The sequence below is a fragment of the Oncorhynchus tshawytscha genome, linkage group LG09, assembly GCF_018296145.1.
Source record: "Oncorhynchus tshawytscha isolate Ot180627B linkage group LG09, Otsh_v2.0, whole genome shotgun sequence".
NCBI lineage: Eukaryota > Metazoa > Chordata > Actinopteri > Salmoniformes > Salmonidae > Oncorhynchus > Oncorhynchus tshawytscha.
Window position 1 is genome coordinate 69076270 of NC_056437.1, and position 18993 is coordinate 69095262.

The following is an 18993-nucleotide window of genomic DNA, read 5'->3' on the forward strand; positions in this document are numbered from 1 at the left end:
ATCTTGGACATTCACTATTTCACAGCAAACTGACCAAGCGTTAAATCGTCAAGTCCATTCTAAATACTTCATCCACCTGGCTATAGTCTTGGTATTCACCACAGAGTAAAACAAGTTCCAGTATGTCCTAGGAGGTCATCGGCCACATCCTGTCTCAGGTGTCGTGGTCTGTTGTACTGTGTGTGCCAGGGCACTGGGCCAGTATGGGAGAGGAAATGATTCAGTCTACCAGCCAGCTACATCAGTCCTTTTTGCAATGCTTCCTCTGTTCTCTCTATTACTTATTAAACCACTAGTTCTCTTGATTTCCAAGAAGTGGGTTGCTCAATTTTAGGAGCAGCTTTGGAAAGGTGTGGTGGAATTTTCAGTGGACTACTCACCAAGATGGCCTGCCAAGCCACTAAGAGGTCTAACCCCTGTCTCAGTCCTTTGGATTTAGGGGTTTTGTGAGAGGATTATTCAAAATTGAGATTCCATTGTAAAATCACTTATTGGGAAGATGGCAGAAGTTCTTCATCACCCTGTGACCTTTACAGGTAGACTTTGCTTCCAGTCACACAACATTGAGAGTTCATTGAAGTGAGTCTTGCGCTACAAAGTGAAGTGCATTCAGACCCAGCAGAGACTTATGCCTTAAGAAACACCACCCCTAAAAAAAGCTAACTTCTTATTACCGGGCATGCCTTTTCACGATATCTTGTGTTCATGTAGATATCTTAGTCATTTATTTACTCTACTTTGCCAACTCTTCCCCACTGAGTATTGCCATTGGTGACCTTTGTACAGTATGGGATGGTTAGGACTAGGAGGTGTGTGTGTGTGTGCGCAGTGGGTCTACAGTACGTGTGTTTACACATAGCCTGACTATGAACTGTGCCATATCTTCCCCTTTATCCCTGATTTCCCACCTCACCGCTGAAGGATTTGGCTTGAGATTCAGAGATAAAGTGAATAAGTGATTGTGACGTGTCTTAGCACGAGTTCCCATGCAGCCGATGCAACTCAATCGGAGACCTTTATGCTTCTCTCGTTTCAGTCGCCCACAGCATTGCCTGCGGTAGCACAAGCGAATCGCTGTTTCTATTGCACGAATGAGTGTGTTTGCTTAAGGAGTTTGGTAATGTGTCTTTTGTTAACTGCTCATGACAATGGCATCGTTAAAACGGTTAGGCTGTGCGAATGAAAGGACTTGAGCACCTTTGGCTTTCAGTCTTTTCAAACAAGACTCGTGTTGTTGTTTTTACCCAACCCACAAAGGCTCAATCATTCCCATGATAACAGCCACTGACTTGAGTAGGTTTAAATCCGGTGTACTCAAATAGTAGAATGTTGATAAGAGTTCTACTTAAACAATTGTAAATTAAACTATCAGAATTGAACTAGAGGATTCAGATGACCTCCTATACTGTGTATCACAGGGCATTTGCTCAGAGCTCATCAGCAAAGGTGAAAAACATAAAACAAATACTTGGAAGTGAAGACAAACATCCCAAACACGGATGATATCCTAACAATCCAAGCAAGCAAAGCAGCCTGTTCAAGCGTGTAATATCATATAGCAGGGAAGAAGGCAGGCTGCCTGCCTATGTAATTGCGTACAAGGTATGTTCAGTGGGCAATTGGGCATAACCCTTTACGGGAAGAAACACATGATTTCACATGTGAAACCATTTGGTTTTGGAACACTTCACATATGATGATATGTCACATAACCTTTCACATGTGGATTTAAACCCATACCCTGCAAACAAGAAGGTGCTGGGATGTCCCGAAGTAGCCACAGTGTTTTCCACTTACATATGGCTGCATTATGTATGTTTATTTATATAGTAATTATTACTCAACATGTCCTCACCTGGGATTTGAACTCTCAACTTCTTGCTTCACAGCATTCTGATCTTCCTGCTATGCCACTATTTCTGTGTCAGTGACTGATTGCTCCTGTATTCATACACTTTGGACTTTGTATAATACACCCAAGAAAAGCTATTATATTTATCATAGTGATTCAGGAGTAATACGCCCCTAGACAACTGTACAGAAAACCCTTGAAATGCTAAAATAAGTGAATGAAATCAATGATGAGAGAATAGTAAGATTAACTGATAACTAAAATAACAGTGCAGATGACACTCTTTCTCCAAGTGCAAAGATATGTTATAAGTAATGAATCTGTACTAGCAACAGAAAGATCACTGTAATCCAGAGGTTGTGAGTTCAAATCCCACATGAGGTCATATTGAAAGGTCAGTACTAGGTGATCATGTAAAATGCAATCATATTGACACTGATTAAAGATTTGTACATCTTTTTTATAACACATTTAACTCAACAGCGTATCACCTACCTTAAAACACCGATACCATTTCATAACTTCCCTTACACAAAAAAGGGAAATTTCACATGCGAAATAACTGTTTTCACATATTGAGCTGAAATGTTCAACAAGAGACACGTGAGTTCAGCTGTTCGCATGTGAAACTATATGTTCACATGTATTCAATATACATTGAGAGAAAAACACATTACTAATATTGAGTTTGACCTCCTTTTGCCCTTAGAACTGCCTCAATTTGTTGGGGCATGGACTCTACAAGGTGTCGAAAGCGTTCCACAGGGGTGCTGGCCCAAGTTGACTCCAATGCTTCCTACAGTTGTGTCAAGTTGGCTGGATGTCCTTTGGGTGGTGGACCATTCTTGATACACATGGGAAACTGTTGAAACTGTGAAAAACCCAGCAGTGTTGCAGTTCTTGACACAATCCTGGCACATACTACCATACCCTGTTTAAAGGCACTTAAATCTTTTGTCTTGCCAATTCACCCTCTGAAGGACACACATACACAATCCATGTCTCAACTGTCCCCATGGCTTAAAAATCCTTCTTTAACCTATCTCCTCCCCTTCATCTACACTGATACACGTGGATTTAACAAGTGCCATCAATAAGGGATCATTGCTTTCAGCTGGATTCACCTGCTGTTCCTAATGTTTAATGCACTCAGTGTAGAGGTCACATGTTAAATGTTAACACCACCTTTTCATCTGTGAGGAGAATAACAGGTTTTCACCGTACATGTGAATTGTAGATTCACATGTGGAATTAGCATTCACACATGAAAAACTTTCACAGGTGAAAATCAAACTTGCACTTTCATTTCGTGAAAAATGTTCACGAGAAAATCTAACTCTCACATGTGGAATTGCATTTTGATGTGAAAAACGTTCAAATGTTGTCACATGTAGTTTCATGGTATCACATGTTGAAATGTTGCATCCCCGTGATGTCACATTTGTTTCAAATGAAATCATGTTTTCACATGTTGCTCAAATGTTTTCACATGTTGCTTTTACATGTTGCCACGTGATCACATTAACTTCACATAAGATGACATGAGAAATTCATGTTTTTTTCCCCCATAGAGAAGACACATCAGGGCTTGATTAGCTCTGATATCATGTGCTCTATTCAGGCCTGGGTTCAAATAGTATTTGAAATCCTTTCAAATACTTTATCTGTGCTCGATTGTGCTTGCCTGGCTCAATAAACCAATAGATTATTTAAAAAAAACACAAACCCAGCCCATCAGGCACTCAATGCAGGCTCAAGCAAACGCTCAAAGTATTTGAAGGACACTTTCTTCTGTTATGTCTTACAGTACAGTGAGAATGCAGAGCACGCCGGCATGGGAACCATTAGCCTGTGTGCTGGTAGTGTTGCATTCCTTCCTAGTAACCCATGCTACCTGTATGACATACCCCAGCTGCCAGTACTGGAGCTCCTTTTGCTAAAGGAGCGGGAGAGCACTCCCAGGCCAGATGTCAGATGAGTGGAACAATTACCTTGTGTTTGTTACACAAGTAGGCACGTAAGCGCACACGTACGCACATAAAACTCACACAAACACACACACACACACACTGATCAGTAGTAATCCTCCTCTACTCTCTGGTATGTGTATATCTGCTCCTTCTCTCCAGTGGGCTAGTGGCATTTGTGATAACATTATCAGTGTAACTAGACAGCCTGATTGGTGGAAGTCAGTAAATGTCCTCCCTATTATCTCTGTCATCGCCTTGGTGACGACTGGCATTTATTCCACTTGACTGATGAGCTCTGAACATTTATGTCTGCCAGGGTCTAGATACTGCAGTCAAAGCTGAAATATCTGTCTCTGTAGCTACAAATGCACCGATCTTCTTAACCCAGAGGAGCTCTCACTTGACACTTTTCCCTTTTCTGGATTCATTATAGAATCATTGTGTGCCACAGTCGTGTCTTTACTATAATGCATTCTTGTTATGAATGAATATTGCGTGGAATTGCTTGATGTTTCTTTCTCCAATGTCCCATCCACATCCCAAGCGACTTATGAATGAGACGTGTTGGAGAGAAAGAGAGAGGGAGAGAAAGAGAGAAAGGAATGATGAATTAAAGGAGAAGAGACTGATTGACTTGGGTTGTTTGGATGCTGTCTTGTCCTTGTATGCCACAGCTCACTCACCCTTTACGTGACATGCTCATTTCCTCGTTCCTGGTCGGGCAAACCTGATTTAGTCACATGACACAACCCAACCCGCGTCCTGGGTGAGGGGAGGGGGGGGCAACAAAATGAAATTAGACCCCCCCAAACTGGATGAGACCGCTCGGAGGGACGGATGGGAGGAGAAAGGTGCCCTTCAGTTCAGAACTCCTCACTGGTTCTCCCTGTCTTCCGTCTGTCATTGTCTGGCTGTCGCCTCTCATTGCTCTCTCCCTCCTCGGCCCTCCTCCCCAGTCTCTCCTCTGTTTACTCGTTCTACCTCTCTCCAGTCTGACTTCTTTGTGTCTGACCTCTCCCCGACTCGTCCTCATCAGTACTCACCTCATTGCAGTGTGTACAGCATATCAACGAGAAAGAGGGCGAGATAGGGGAAAATATACACATCCTGGCTTGGCTGCCTGCCTCTCTATTTCACTGGGGCTGTGTTACATCTGTGTTACATCTATTATCTTTTATTGAAGCAAGGGAGGACAGCTCAAATTCTTTGGTTATTACACCTTTTAATCCAAATACATACATTTGACTCTCTGTCTAAAGGAAACAAGACATGTTGAATTACTACTCTCTGTATGGTGAAATAACTCTGAACAGATTGCCAATTAGGTGGCAGTTATCAATGGATCAGTGGATACGCATTGTTAACGTGGTATCATCAATGGTGTAGTGGATATACTCTAATTTTGCTAACATTTTCCCGAACGACACGCCCGGCGAAGTAAAGTCGCCCTCTGAGAAACAGTGACATATACTCCGAATGACCTAAAATTATGAATTCCATATTGGTCTTTCACAGTCAGGACAAGCCAAGATGTATTGTGCAAGTAGTCTAATAGTAGGCCTATTATTGAAATAGATAAACGAGGATGTCAACTGAGTCAGAAATTCACAGGTTTCTGATTTTTCCCCATTTCTTTCAGGTTTTTAGCTCTCAAAGTCACTTTTTTTTTGATTGAAAAAAACCAACATAATAATAATTGGAAGTTCTAAGTCAACACCAATGCTTAAACCACATCAGGAGACCACTTTTGAGTTGTAGTTTCCCTTTAATTCAAGTGTGTAGTGTTTCTGTAGCGGACACGAGGTGGAGTTTGCTAAACAAATGGCCACGGGATTGATGCAAATGATCATGATTTCATTCTGCCAGGTTAGGCAGAGACTACTTTAGCATTTCATTGAGAAGGTTTTTTGGGAAAGCCTTTCCATCTACCAGAAGACAGTTAGGCCTATCATTAGCATCTCTATGTTTCCTGTTCCTTCTTCGTTTGAAACCTGGATGTTTTACTTCATATTATGAGGTGAGGCATGTCTTACCTTGCTTCAAAGTAGCCAAGCCAAAATATGACCATAGAAATGTCGAGGGGAATATTTTAGAAACCTCGTATGCGCTCTCCTGTTCTATAGGCCTATTTTTCAAATCAACTTTCCTTCATTGTTTAGCAGCCAAAGGCATTATCCTAGTCATAGTAGCAACCCAACAGTTGTTGTATCTTTAGATCTCTAATGGTGTGCACATTGCTTTGCTTAAAATTTGGAGAAATAATAGTTAATCAACATTTTAACCAAAATATTCGGATCTGTTAAATCAGCCTTATTCATTGATACCTCGAGTAAACTACTTGTGGGGATTAATTAAGAAGGGAGGTTACACAATGCCCACTGAAAAAACTGTGTATATGGCGTCTGCTTGCGTATACCTGCCACTACACCACTGGGTATCATCTGATCTCCTGCAGACATGCATGTGGTGCCCTGTTGTCAGTGAGTTTAACATACTGTACTATAGATGGCTAATCTTGGGGTTGAAATGTAAACGCAGATTTGTTTTGTCTTGTTTGGATCCACAGACTCGTTGTTGGAGCACCCAAGGAGAAGGCAGAGTCTGGCGTGAAGGCCAATGTAACAGGAGATGTGTATACCTGCCCTGTAAACGTTGCCCAATCAGATTGCACCAGGATGAACCTGATTGGCTCAGGTAGACATTGTGTTTTTTTGCTGTTGTTGCTCAGAGTTGCTAATTCTGCTTTAAAAAATGTAAGGAAATATTATAGTACATTTGGACTAAGAATAGATACTGATTGTTCCACAAATATACTATCCATTTAGAACGCCACAGAGGAAATGTTCATATCAAATCAACTGAAATAAGGGATTTGAAGAGGAACATAAGGAAGTAATTTGTTCTGATTCCTAAAACAAATGCCTTATTGTTGTATTGTTATGAAACCCAAAGCACAGTGATGGTGAGTGGTGTGATATACTGTGACCTTTCAGACCCTGACCTCATTGAGGGTGAGGACAGGGTGGAGGATATGTGGCTGGGGGTAACCGTGGCCAGCCAAAGACAGCCAGGGGGGCGAATTCTGGTGAGTAACTTATTGTCTGCTTTTTAAAGCTTCATTGGTTCCAGAGGCCATCAGTCAATCCTCTGGTGACCCTCCAGACCAGCAACTCTCCTTTCTGAGTTTACTGAACAAATTAGTGTAAATTACAGCAAAAATGCATTCAATATTGAAATGAATGATTATCTCTGGCAACTTACTGTATCATACTACTTGATTAAATGGCCAAGTATTGAATGACCAAGACAAAGAGGATCACATCTGATTCTCTCTCTCTCTCTCTCTCTCTCAGACCTGTGGCCATCGCTTTGTGAAGTTACATGGCGTATTGAAGCTGCGTCAGATGATTGGGAAGTGTTATATCCGTGGTAACGACCTGAACTATAATGAAACAGACATGCACTGGCAGAACCCTGATCAGGTGTGCAGCCACACTAAAGACATCACAGGTGAAGTCATGTGCAACATGGGCATCTCTGCTGCCATCACTGACACAGAGGTCATCGTGGGCGCCCCTGGCAGCTTTGAGTGGCAAGGTAGGCATAGATTTGTTTGAGACTGCAAAAAATACATCCCACAGGGACAATATGGTCAGTAAGGTTAAGTACAGTCATGACCAAAATGATTGTCAACCTTGATAAAGACGAGCAAAAAGAAAACTGTATAAAAATACATCCCACAGGGACAATATGGTCAGTAAGGTTAAGTACAGTCATGACCAAAATGATTGTCAACCTTGATAAAGACGAGCAAAAAGAAAACTGTATAAAAATACTTTATCAAGGGTGACAATCATTATGGTCATGACTGTATGTTAGCCTGGTCTGTGTGTGCGGTATGTCAACACATATGATCATTGTCATGCTAATCGTGTCAGTTTTTGTGGTTGTTTCATATTTTGTTCTAAAATGTCCAGTGTGTTGTTCTGCTTCTATTTCAGGCAATGTTCATGTCTCCTGGATGAATCCAAACGTCATCTATGACACCAAGAGAAGCAGCTTCCCCAACTTTGGTAATCGACGGCACATTTACATAGGTACATTTTTTAAAATCTTGCTTTACCCAGGAAACGTCTATATACAGATTTGAATTGAACAGGTTTTTAAAGTTAACAGTGAACATGATGTGTGCGTTTTCTGTTGTCAGGTAACCTATGTTGTTAGTACGTCAGTATGTAGTAGTTAGAACAGAGTGGCTGCATGGCCAGATATTCTAGATGCCTCTTCCCGATAGCTAAACAGCCGTAACTTCTGCGCATGTGCAAGATTCTCTACTTTACGAACAATTTCTTAAGATTAACATCAGATCACGTAAGTGAGACATAGTATTTTTTTTAAAGTTAGTAATAGTATGTTGTTTGTTGTTGTTCTTTTCCAGGCTACTCGGTGGCAGAGGGCCGAGGCCTCCTCAGCCAGAGCCAGGACACAGTGGTGACAGGGGCTCCTAAGGATAACAAGGATGACGCCAAAGGCTCGGTCATTCTGACTGTGAAGAAGTCGTCGACGTCAGGGGACGGGGACCAGCTGAAACCCTACCTCACCCTGAGAGGCGAGCAGATGGGCTCATACTTTGGGAACTCCCTAGCCGTGGCAGACCTCAACAATGATGGGTACAGTATGGATTATAACTTTGTCTTACTTACTCCTCTTAATCCCCATGGGACATAAGTAACTTGTTTTAAATCATTGATCTAGCTTATTTTGGAATTAATTCAACTGCAATATCAATTTTTCCTGAATTGATTTAATTGAAATACTATTGGCTGAACCCTGTCAATGAAACAACACTCTTTGTTTGCATATTTTCGTAGTTGGATGGATCTGATCGTCGGAGCCCCGTTCTATTTTGATCGGAAGAAGGAGCTTGGTGGAGCGGTGTACGTCTATATGAACGAGAACGGCTCCTTCCGGCAGAACTACAGCATCATACTCCGAGGCCCTAGAGACTCTGCGTTTGGAATGGCTGTGGCTGCCATTGGAGATGTCAACCAAGATGGCTTTCAAGGTAAAACATTTTAATAAACCAACATTTTCTCACACTTATAAAGAACCTAGGATAGAAAGTAATTAAAGGCCCAGTACAGTCAAAAATGGGATTTATATATACTTCCACTCTGAGGTTGGAATAAAATAGTGATATTTATGATAATGCACTTTTAGTGTAAGAGCTGTTTGGAAAAACTGACTGAAATTTTAGCCTGTTTTGGTGGAATGGAGTTTTGAACTGCCTCGTGACATCAACTGGCTATAAATGTCCTAATAGACCATTATACCACAGCGTTGGTTAGAAGGGCATTCTAGAATGGACATTAAAACCAGATAGCGGGACAGTTGGAAAAGATATCTGGAAAGTTGAAATTATATCGGACACCTTGCAATAATGATGCAATTATACGCCTACACATGCAGACCTTACTTGCTACAAAGTTACAGAAAGCTAAACCAACAACCACACAAACTGAAATTGGATAGATTGTAAATGCAGGCCCAACGAGGATGAACTTAGTTAGCTAGCTAGCATTGTTTTGATTTTTCAGAGGCATATTGATGAACATGAATTTCTTCAGTCCCTATGTTGCAGTCACAAAGCAAGTGGCGCTATGCTGTCAAATCCTTCCACGTTTCTAGTTTGACAAACTGTTTTCAGCAATGGTATTTTTCAATTCAGTTGTCATATTGGCAGATTTGCTAGCAACTAACTATTTAGATAGCTTCTAGCCTAGTGTTTGATAAGCAATGCGATCTCCTCGTAATGAACTGGCAAAATCGGGCATCATCAGCTCAACGTTATGGATGTATCCAAATGAATGTCAATAGAAAACAGCTTGAACAGAAGCAAATGCAGCTATTTCGCTGTTATTCTGGCTACGGAGGTTGTGACTGTGTTAGCCATCGCTAGTTGGCTATAGTAACTAGCAAGCAAGGTACAATGACGTTGCCAGCAAGCATGGCTACAACGGAACTAACCAAAATATGAAAAATTATGAATCCTCTTATAAAAATGGAAATATCAACGGGAAATTGTTAATTTCTACTGGTAAATGTGTGCTTTAGTATTGTTTTTTTTGGGCAGCTGTGGTGTAAGCAGGATAAACACCTCCGTTCTGTACATTAACTTGGAAAAATGAACTTCGCTGCGTCATCCACATTTCCAAGGTAAAGCACAGAACTTCGGCGTTTATCCCCTTACATAAGAAAGAGAGTTCCAAACCTCACTGCCAATAACAGCTAGTTTTCAGTTTCCCCCTCCCCACTCAGGCCACACCTAGACAGTCCCTAGCAAAATGAAAAACAATCACAGTAAGGTACCCAGAAAATAATTTGATATTGAGATAAAAACAGCTGCATTGGACCTTTAATCTCTCAGAAAATAGAGTACAGCACTTAAGAATAAGCTACATGTATCATTTTACAGCATTGCTGTCCTGAACACTATACAGTAGATCACCATAATGTCTATGACACTGGTATTATAAATCTATCATGTGCCTTTCTGACATGAATCAAAGCTGTTTGAATGGGATTTTGACAACATTTCACTCTCACCAAGTATTGGTTCAGTGCTGACATTAAATTAAGTGGATAGAACATTCCTGACCCTCAGTGACGGAACAAGGCTTTTGAAGGCCTTTGTTGGAGACACAAGAGTCTATCATTTCTCTCTCTTTCTCTCTCTCCCCCTCCCTCTCTTCACAGATTTTGCGGTGGGCGCTCCGTTCCATGGAACAGGCAGGGTGTTCATCTGGACAGGCAGTGCTGAGGGCATCTCTCAGGAGCCCAGTCAGGTATGGAAACACACCCTTAGAAACAGGATCTAGGATCCTCCCTGACTCCTAACCTTAGCCGTAATAGTATTACATGTAAAACTGACCTCAGATCAGCGTCTACGGGTAAATTCATCCTATGGGGCTCGTGGTGAGGAGAGCTGCAGAACTGAACAGATGAGGAGCGATTTCTGTTGCAACATCTGGTTGATGTATTGACCTCCCTCTCCTCAGGTGATTGAGGGGGAGGATATAGCTGGGGGTGGGTTCAAGACGTTTGGCTACTCCATCAACGGGGGGCTGGATGTGGATGAGAACCGCTACCCTGACATGGTGGTCGGCTCACTGGACGACCGCGTAGCCTTACTGAGGTAGCTAATCACAACAAGGATCTGTGGTTGCATTTAGATGTATATTGTGTTTTCGTCCATCTCAGTTCTCATCCTTCGAACCAGACAAATTGTTTAATGCACAGCAAATCTATTGTATCAACCATAAATCCCTAATGTATGGTATATGTTCATGTTGTTATCTATTTGATCAGGGCCCGCCCAGTCATTCACCTCATTAAAACTCTTGAAGTGACGCCAGGGATTGTGGACCCTAAAGACTGTGACAACTGGTAAGATTTTGTTTGGTATAATTGTATTTGGACATAATGATCTCTTTTCAATGCTTGAGGATACTCAATGTTTCAGCAATAGTGATTAAACCCATGTTATGACCCTGAATAGGGAATCCCTGACCATTTGAGTATGTTTTTCTGTGTTTGCAGTGTGGAGGTGGAGGTCTGTTTCAACTACAAACTGAGCACTGGGGACAAGGACTTCAGGAAGAACGTCAGTGAGTGTGGTTCTGTTACAACATTGTTATTAGATGACCACTGCTCTAACACTAACACTGCTATTTTAGTGTTGATCAGTCATTCAAGTGACCTCATGACAAGATTGCCAACATGTATGAATGTCATTTCCGGAGCTAATGGAATTCAATTTAGCCCATTTAATTAAATTTGGTTCAATTGATTTCAATTCAATACAGTTTATTTATCCCCAAGGTACAATTGCAAGCCGAGGATGCATCGCGTTAACATGAGCCCTAAAGGGCCATTGTGACTGTTGGTTTCATTTGTGCCTAGCTATTAACTAATTGGTGAAAGTGATTGATTGGCAAGACAGTCCAGCCAATTAGTGCAGGTTGTTCATCAAAAGGGGGAGGGTGTAAATTAGCAAGACATTGTTGGAGTTCGCCTGGCATTTTCCGTACCCCATGTGGGCGGAGTTGCCTCCTTTTAGACCATTCTCCACCCACCCGGGACACCGGGCCATGCACAACAAACTCCACCATTGTTACCCTTGAACCTATGAGCTTGTCAAGAAACACACACATAACATCTCTAAAAATATTTTTTTTATGACATCACTGGCTTTGTCCCCTTTCCTTTGTAACCAAAATCATAAATCAAATGACAGATACCTAATATAATTATCTAAATAAATCTTATGTCTGGCATACTGTATGTACGCAAACACAACTGTTGGTTTCATGTGATTTCAAATGTACACAAAGCCTACTTGCTCTTATTGTATTTATTCATTGAAGCCACTTTTTATTCAAACAATGGGGATAAAAGCTGCTAAATGAATGAATAATTGTTATGAAATTACCTGTAGTATGTATTCTAGCATTTTGTCCCGTGTCCTCTCAGCGGTGAAGTACACTGTGGAAGCCGACCTAACACGGCACAACCACCGGGTCCGTTTCCAAGACAATGGCCTGGACAGCTACACTGGATTCTTGTCAATGCCATCTGCCAAATGCAAAACGCTGAGGCTCGGACTAGTGGTAAGGAACTGTCACCGACATAACCTATTGTGACCATGGACTGGCTTTGGTTTTGAATTCATCTCCTCCTCCAGGGTCAAAGCCCTGTATCATTACTGATGATCTGCTTGTTGAGATTTGTTGGATAAATGCTTGAAAATAGCAAAGGGAGTTACCCTAACCATGTCTCGCTGTCTGTCCTGTAGAGTCCCATCCGAGACAAGGTGGAGCCCGTAGTCTTCTCCCTGAACGTATCCCTCCATGAGGGGCATCCCAGAGCCCGGCAGTCCCTGCAGAACCTGGATGCCTTCCCTGTGCTCAGTGAGGGAAAGGCCAGCCATGTCAAAAAGGAGGTTAGACCTAATGTTTACTCAGTTAATGTTTGATACCAAGGTGCGACTACTCATAATACTCTTTTGAATGTTCCCCTTTACACAGAATCTCCACTATACTATTTGTGTGTGTGCCTCTTCAGTTACTGCCCACGCTTTGTACACTGGGGTTTGTTGATAGTGTGTTGATGAAAATAATATTAGTTCCATAGAGAATAAGTATACTTGCTTTCAACTTCTCTCTCTCCCTCCCCTCTTTCTCTATCCCACTCCCTCCCTCACTCCCACAGATTCACTTCCAGAAAGCCTGTGGCCCGGACAATACGTGCCAGAGTAACCTGCAGATGAAGGCAGAGTTTGCCAATGAAGAGCAGACACCTTTTCCCAGGTACAGTCATCAGAGGTCAGGGATCAAAGGTCATGACTATCGTTATAGGAGGGATAGTTCAAAGTGTCATTAGCTATATGATTGGTGGCTTGAGAGGAAAGTAAAACCATAGAGGTTGACTTTGAATAATGTAAGTCGTTTTTAGAGTGACCAAGACATCAAATCAAAGAGAAAATGTAATCTTTGTTAACTCTGTTTGTTGTGAATGTCCCTGTACAGCCATGATGGTCACCAGATCCTCCAGTACAGCGCCAGTGTCAAGAAGGTCATGTTGGTCGTGGACGTGAACAACTTCCAGTCGCCAGGGAAACCGGCAGAGGACGCTCACAATGCCATGCTCAACGTCACCATTCCCCCGTCGCTGATCTACTCAGCCTTTCGCTCAAAGGTAAGCCTGCTCTGCTGTGCTACTCTGGTGTCTCTCTATGGCGTAATAGGGTGAAATTGCCCCTAGGTGCTGATCTTGAGTCATTTTAGCATATTCTCTACTATTGGTTAACGTTAGGATTGAGGGTAGGGAAGCTGATCCTAGACCTGTGCCTAGGGGAAACTTCACCTCAGAGCCTCTATTATGGTGCGTAACAGAGTTAATTAGCTAGAAGGCTAACAGTTCTATCACTCCCATTGTTTTGCACGCAACGATGCTAATGCTAAGCTATGGGTAAGTAAACAACCACATCTTTTTGCTTCTCTGATTGGTGATTTATAGATACGATTACTTGCTAGTTGTCCCAAAAATGACTAGTTCCTCTCTCCTCATGAAATGGTTGCCTATGTTCCACAGAGCAACAGCCCAGCCATCAAGTGTTCAGCAGAGGATATGGTTGTACTGTGTGAGCTGGGGAACCCATTCACCAGCAACCAGGTGGTAGGTTCTAGTTTAAACTAGTACTCTCCACTACTTCGTCTGGGCCACAAGTGAGATAGAAACATGGTACCATATATAGGGTTTTAAATGTGGATTTCTACCACGTTCTGTTTTCCAGGATCAGATCCAGATCATCTTTCAGACGTCTGAGATCAGTCTGGACACCAGAGAGATTCGCTCTACGCTGCAGCTTTCCACGTAAATGTCCCTCTCTTCTATGTACACTTCCTACTGTCATTACCTACGTACATCATCCCTCATCACAGCATTGCTTCTGGACTGACCCAGCTACAATCATCTGTAACATTTAATTGCTTCTCAACCTTTGTCCTCTCTCAGATTGAGTAAACAGAGCAATCTACAACCGCTGCCTCTTGTCATGGTGGTGGAGTATACACTGGATGCGTCTTTTGCACTGTAAGTTATTGGTTTTGAGTCATTTTAAGGGCATGTTTTGATTATAGGCATTAGGTAGCACCATACTGTATAGCACAGGGATCTGATTCAGTGTTACTGCCTCTATTCTAGTGCCCAGTACACAGGTCACACTCACTTCAGTGGGGAGATCATGGGAGAATCGGGCATGAAGACTGCCAGCGACGTCGGAAGTCCTGTGGAGTTCACATTTAAGGTTTTTTTTTTTTTTTTTACCTAGAAAACAATCCTTGCTAGCATCTCTGAAGATCCTAAATTCACCTATGATGCCTCTCCTCATAGGTGAATGTTTTTGGAAAGCCACTGGTTAACCTTGGAAACCTGGAGGTGGAGTTTGATTGGCCCTGGGAGGTAGCCAATGGCAAGTGGCTGCTGTACCTGACGGAGATCCAGACCAAAGGGACGTCAGACTCTCACTGTGTGCCTCCTGGAGCCATCGTCAACCCACTCAAACTCATGGTAAACCTGATGGGAGTATTACCAGGGCTATTTCAGTTGTGTTTTGTTTATTCAGAATCCCAGTAGCTGGTATATTAACGTTAATGTGTCCCAATTTTATGGTTTCAGATGGAAATCTCAACTTCAGGTGCACAGTTGATCATGTTGTTGTCAATATGACACCTAAAAAACAGCTACTTTTAAGTTCCAAAATTATAACACTGAGTTATGAGGTCTGTGCCTTTTTGTCTGTTTTCCTTTTCCTCATAGTTACCAGAGAGCAAAGCCAGGAGGAGAAGGAAGCGAGAGGAGGGCTCCACAGAGGAGGTGCACCCCAGAGAACTCCAGGCCTCCCTCAATCTGAAGGGAATTCGCAAAAAGTCCTTTAAACTGGTGAGGCCCGTCCCCACCATCTTATTCATAAGCCTATGACCTGAAGCATTGAATTGTCTCCCTGAGCCAATACCTAGGCTTTGGCTTAGTGGGCTAATGCTCTCCTCTGGTGAGCAGGAGACCTGGGTTTGAACCCCGCCGGTCACATTATGCACTCAACTGAAATGTGTATGCCCAAATAGTGTACTGGTGCTAACTCCCTTTCAACTGCTGTTGTCTGTAGGACTGTGTCACGGGCACTGCTCACTGTGTGAAATTCATCTGCCCTCTCCGCAACATGAACAACACTGCGACAATCATTGTCAGGGCCAGAGTGTGGAACAGCACCATGCTGGAGGTAAAGTCATCAAAGCACAGTGGTCTAGTCTTAATGTGAACTTTCTCCTCAGCTTCATTAGAGTAACTGGAATGGGTGTACCAATAAAGTCCTGTTTATGTGTTGTGTTTCCATAGGACTACAGGGAAGCGTGGCGGGTGACAGTGAATGGCAAGGCCACACTGAAACTGGTCACAGACAAACCCACCATCAGGATGAACACTGAGAGCACAGAGGTAATGACGCCATACCAGTCATACTATAACAAAAGCTAGGCTACATCCATACTAATTTAAAGGTCATTTCCATGATGATTACTGTATGATGATGATGATAGTTGATACATGAGAGGAGGAATATACAGAATAATAATTGAGGATACACTTTTACATATAGCCTAAATGCAGACATAGTTAATGTCCTCTGTTTGATATCCCCCTGTGTAGTTCACCCTGAATATAGACCCAGAGCTGGGGGAGGAGGCTACGTACCAGGTCCCCCTGTGGATCATCATCGTGTCTGCTGTCGCTGGCATCCTCCTTCTGGCCTTCATCATCCTCCTTATGTGGAAGGTAACGATCCAGTATATTAGTTATTACAATGGTCTGCCAGTTAGGTCCAATTGAACAAATATCCTGCACTGACATTAGCAGCAAGAGGAGAATGGAGATTCAATTTAGCCTCCAACAACAAATCCAAACAAACCGTTAGATGGTACGCGTACCGCGAGACTTCTACTGTCCACTGGTTCAAAAGGTCCACCTTTTTGGATCCACAATGGATCCTGTTTGACTTGTTATTCTGACCGCCTTCCCCTCCTCAGTGTGGCTTCTTCAGGAGGGCCAGCACCAGGGAGATGTACGAGGCCAAGGCCCAGAAAGCTGAGATGAAGACCCAGCCGTCGGAGGTGGAGAGGCTGACTGAGGAGTAGTGAGGCCCCCCTTGTGGGCCTCTGGAACAATGCACTGGGTTTCCTCGGTAAAATAATAGTCCTTCCGTCTGTCACTCCTTTCAGCTTCCCAACGGCTTTTTGCAGCTTGCAGTGGCTTTCCTTAACTTCAGTCCTCCTCTCTTGCTGTCAAATTATAAATGATTTAATGGTTTCTCTTAATCGAGAGGTTCTATCCACAGGGGAAACAGCATTTCAGAGGCTGTGACTTGTCTGATTGACTTGCATATGTTTATTTAACTCCTTTTCTAACCCTTTCTCCATTGCTAACTATTTAGTCTCTTCTCCTACCTAACCAGCTTTGCCGAGCTTGAGTCTATTGGTTGTGTGGTGATTTGATCATACATTTCACATATCTCATGATACCCGTGTTGACATTAGAAAGCTGTCAAGTATCTAAACAACAGCGGGACTGAGATTGCATCACAACATTTATACCGGTGGCACCAATAGTAGAAATACTTTTCAAAATAACATGATAATACCCAAACGTCTACGCTTTTCAAATGTTCACTTTGTGTCGTCTACCATTGTCCCACAGTGTGGCTTTTTCAAGCGGCCCAACCACTTCAAAATGATGCCAATACACCAGGGAGTGAAGATTCGCAAAGAGGAGCGCTACCAGGTAAATGAGGGATTCCTTATCGAGGAGCCAAATCCCAATAAAAGAAAGAAGCACTGGATCACAAACTGGACTGAAATGCAGCATTACTACTGACTGATACCTTCAACACTACCACTACTCTTATTGAGAAGCTCCATCTCAATATGCATTGGCTGGGCGCATGTCTGGATTTGTGGACATTATTGGGAACAGGACTGATGGTGTTATGACTGCCACATTCCTTATAGTGTACAAGATTGAATGCTCTGGACCGAAATGTTATTTTCAAGAATTGTACTGTTAATGTTAGTTGTTTTGATGTCAACAAGATTATACACTGAGGGTACCAAACATTAAGAACACCTTCCTAATATTAAGTTGCACCCCCCCCCTTCTGCCCTCAGAACAGCCTCAATTTGTTGGGGCATGGACTCTACAACGTGTCGAAAGTGGTGTTCCACATGGATGCTGGCCCATGTTGACTCCAATGCTCCCCACAGTTGTGTGAAGTTAGCTGGATGTCCTTCGGGTGGTGGGCCATTCTTGGTACACACGGGAAACTGTTGAGCGTGAAAAACCCAGCAGCGTTGCAGTTCTTGACACAAACCGGTGCGCCTGGCACCTACTACCATACCCTGTTCAAAGGCACTGAAATATTATGTCTTGCCCATTCACACTCTGAGTGGCACACATACACAATCCTTGTCTCAAGGCTTAAAAATCCTTCTTTAACCAATCTCATCCCCTTCATCTACACTCATTGAAGAGGATTTAACAAGTGACATCAATAAGGGATCATAGCTTAAAATTGTATTCACCTGGTCAGTCTATGTCATGGAAAGAGCAGGTATTCTTAATGTTTTGTATACTCAGATGTGCTTTTTTTGTGTGTTGATTGTAAAAGACTAATTTGAAACAGTTTTAGATTTGCTAAAAGCTCTTAATTTTTTATCTTATGATTTGATCTTTCCAAATGGAACAGACTGATATTTGCACGTCCTGTCATTTTGTACTGTGGTTTGAATAGAAATGCTTTCAAAACTATTTTAAAACTATGCTTTTAAACTAGTATGTGATTTGTTTACATTCATTTTCTGATGTATTACACTGTATGAGCCCAAGTTGAGCGATGGATGTAAATGTGCCAACAGAAAGTACAGTATGTTTGATCCCAGTGGCCTAATTCTGAGGAATGGATCAGAGATCGACTGATGAAGTGGTTCACACAGTAGTGTTCCAAGGCACTACTGCCACTCCTGAACCAAGAAGAAAGGAACATGGAGAAGTTTCAATCACAGAGAATTGTGAGGTCGGGGTAATTTCAAAACGTTCAATGTACATGTATTGTAAACTACAGGTCTAATGGTTTGGTCGTTGTCTGATTGCTTTTTTGTGTGTGTGTGTTCTGTAAAATAATATGATCAGTCTAGAAAATAGAGAGTAGGACTATAATTTCAGAACTCTCTCCTAACTATCAATGGCATACACCAAATTAATTTGGGACTGGGAGCACTGTGCTTGGCTGTTAACTGTATACACGTCTTTGTTAGTATGTGACATAGTGAAAGTAGGCATTCCCACATGAAAAAAATACTATAGCATATATACTATGTTATAAATACTACGGTATTCACTCAAGTGATTGAGGACTTTACTGTAGTATTCACTGTAGTATTTACAGTTAACTATCATATAAATATTGTAGTATATAGTATTTACGGTAGTGTTTTGCAGGCATAACTGTAGTATTTACTGTAGTGCTTTTGTTTTATTCTCTTTTACAAAGAAGCAGAGGCTTTC

At 42.2% G+C, this 18993-nt stretch overlaps 1 protein-coding gene across 2 annotated transcripts in view; it reads left to right on the forward strand.

The window, feature by feature from the left end:
* Window positions 1–17641, forward strand: part of LOC112258519 (integrin alpha-3) — a 33393-nt gene extending 15752 nt beyond the window's left edge. Inside the window, exons 2-27 of one of the 2 annotated variants that reach the window (XM_024432938.2) lie at window positions 6389–6516; window positions 6816–6907; window positions 7176–7419; window positions 7824–7919; window positions 8261–8492; window positions 8694–8887; window positions 10579–10667; window positions 10881–11017; window positions 11191–11268; window positions 11422–11489; window positions 12355–12491; window positions 12677–12823; window positions 13093–13190; window positions 13410–13578; window positions 13846–13851; window positions 13975–14058; window positions 14177–14256; window positions 14398–14475; window positions 14587–14689; window positions 14776–14952; window positions 15202–15324; window positions 15548–15661; window positions 15778–15876; window positions 16087–16212; window positions 16464–16618; window positions 17131–17641. In XM_024432938.2, the coding sequence (XP_024288706.1) occupies window positions 6389–6516; window positions 6816–6907; window positions 7176–7419; window positions 7824–7919; window positions 8261–8492; window positions 8694–8887; window positions 10579–10667; window positions 10881–11017; window positions 11191–11268; window positions 11422–11489; window positions 12355–12491; window positions 12677–12823; window positions 13093–13190; window positions 13410–13578; window positions 13846–13851; window positions 13975–14058; window positions 14177–14256; window positions 14398–14475; window positions 14587–14689; window positions 14776–14952; window positions 15202–15324; window positions 15548–15661; window positions 15778–15876; window positions 16087–16212; window positions 16464–16571 (3007 nt within the window). In that variant the 3' untranslated portion in view covers window positions 16572–16618; window positions 17131–17641. The remainder of the gene's footprint in view (window positions 1–6388; window positions 6517–6815; window positions 6908–7175; window positions 7420–7823; window positions 7920–8260; window positions 8493–8693; window positions 8888–10578; window positions 10668–10880; window positions 11018–11190; window positions 11269–11421; window positions 11490–12354; window positions 12492–12676; window positions 12824–13092; window positions 13191–13409; window positions 13579–13845; window positions 13852–13974; window positions 14059–14176; window positions 14257–14397; window positions 14476–14586; window positions 14690–14775; window positions 14953–15201; window positions 15325–15547; window positions 15662–15777; window positions 15877–16086; window positions 16213–16463; window positions 16619–17130) is intronic. The other variant, XM_024432939.2, reaches the window with a different exon arrangement.
* Window positions 17642–18993: the final 1352 nt, after the last annotated feature.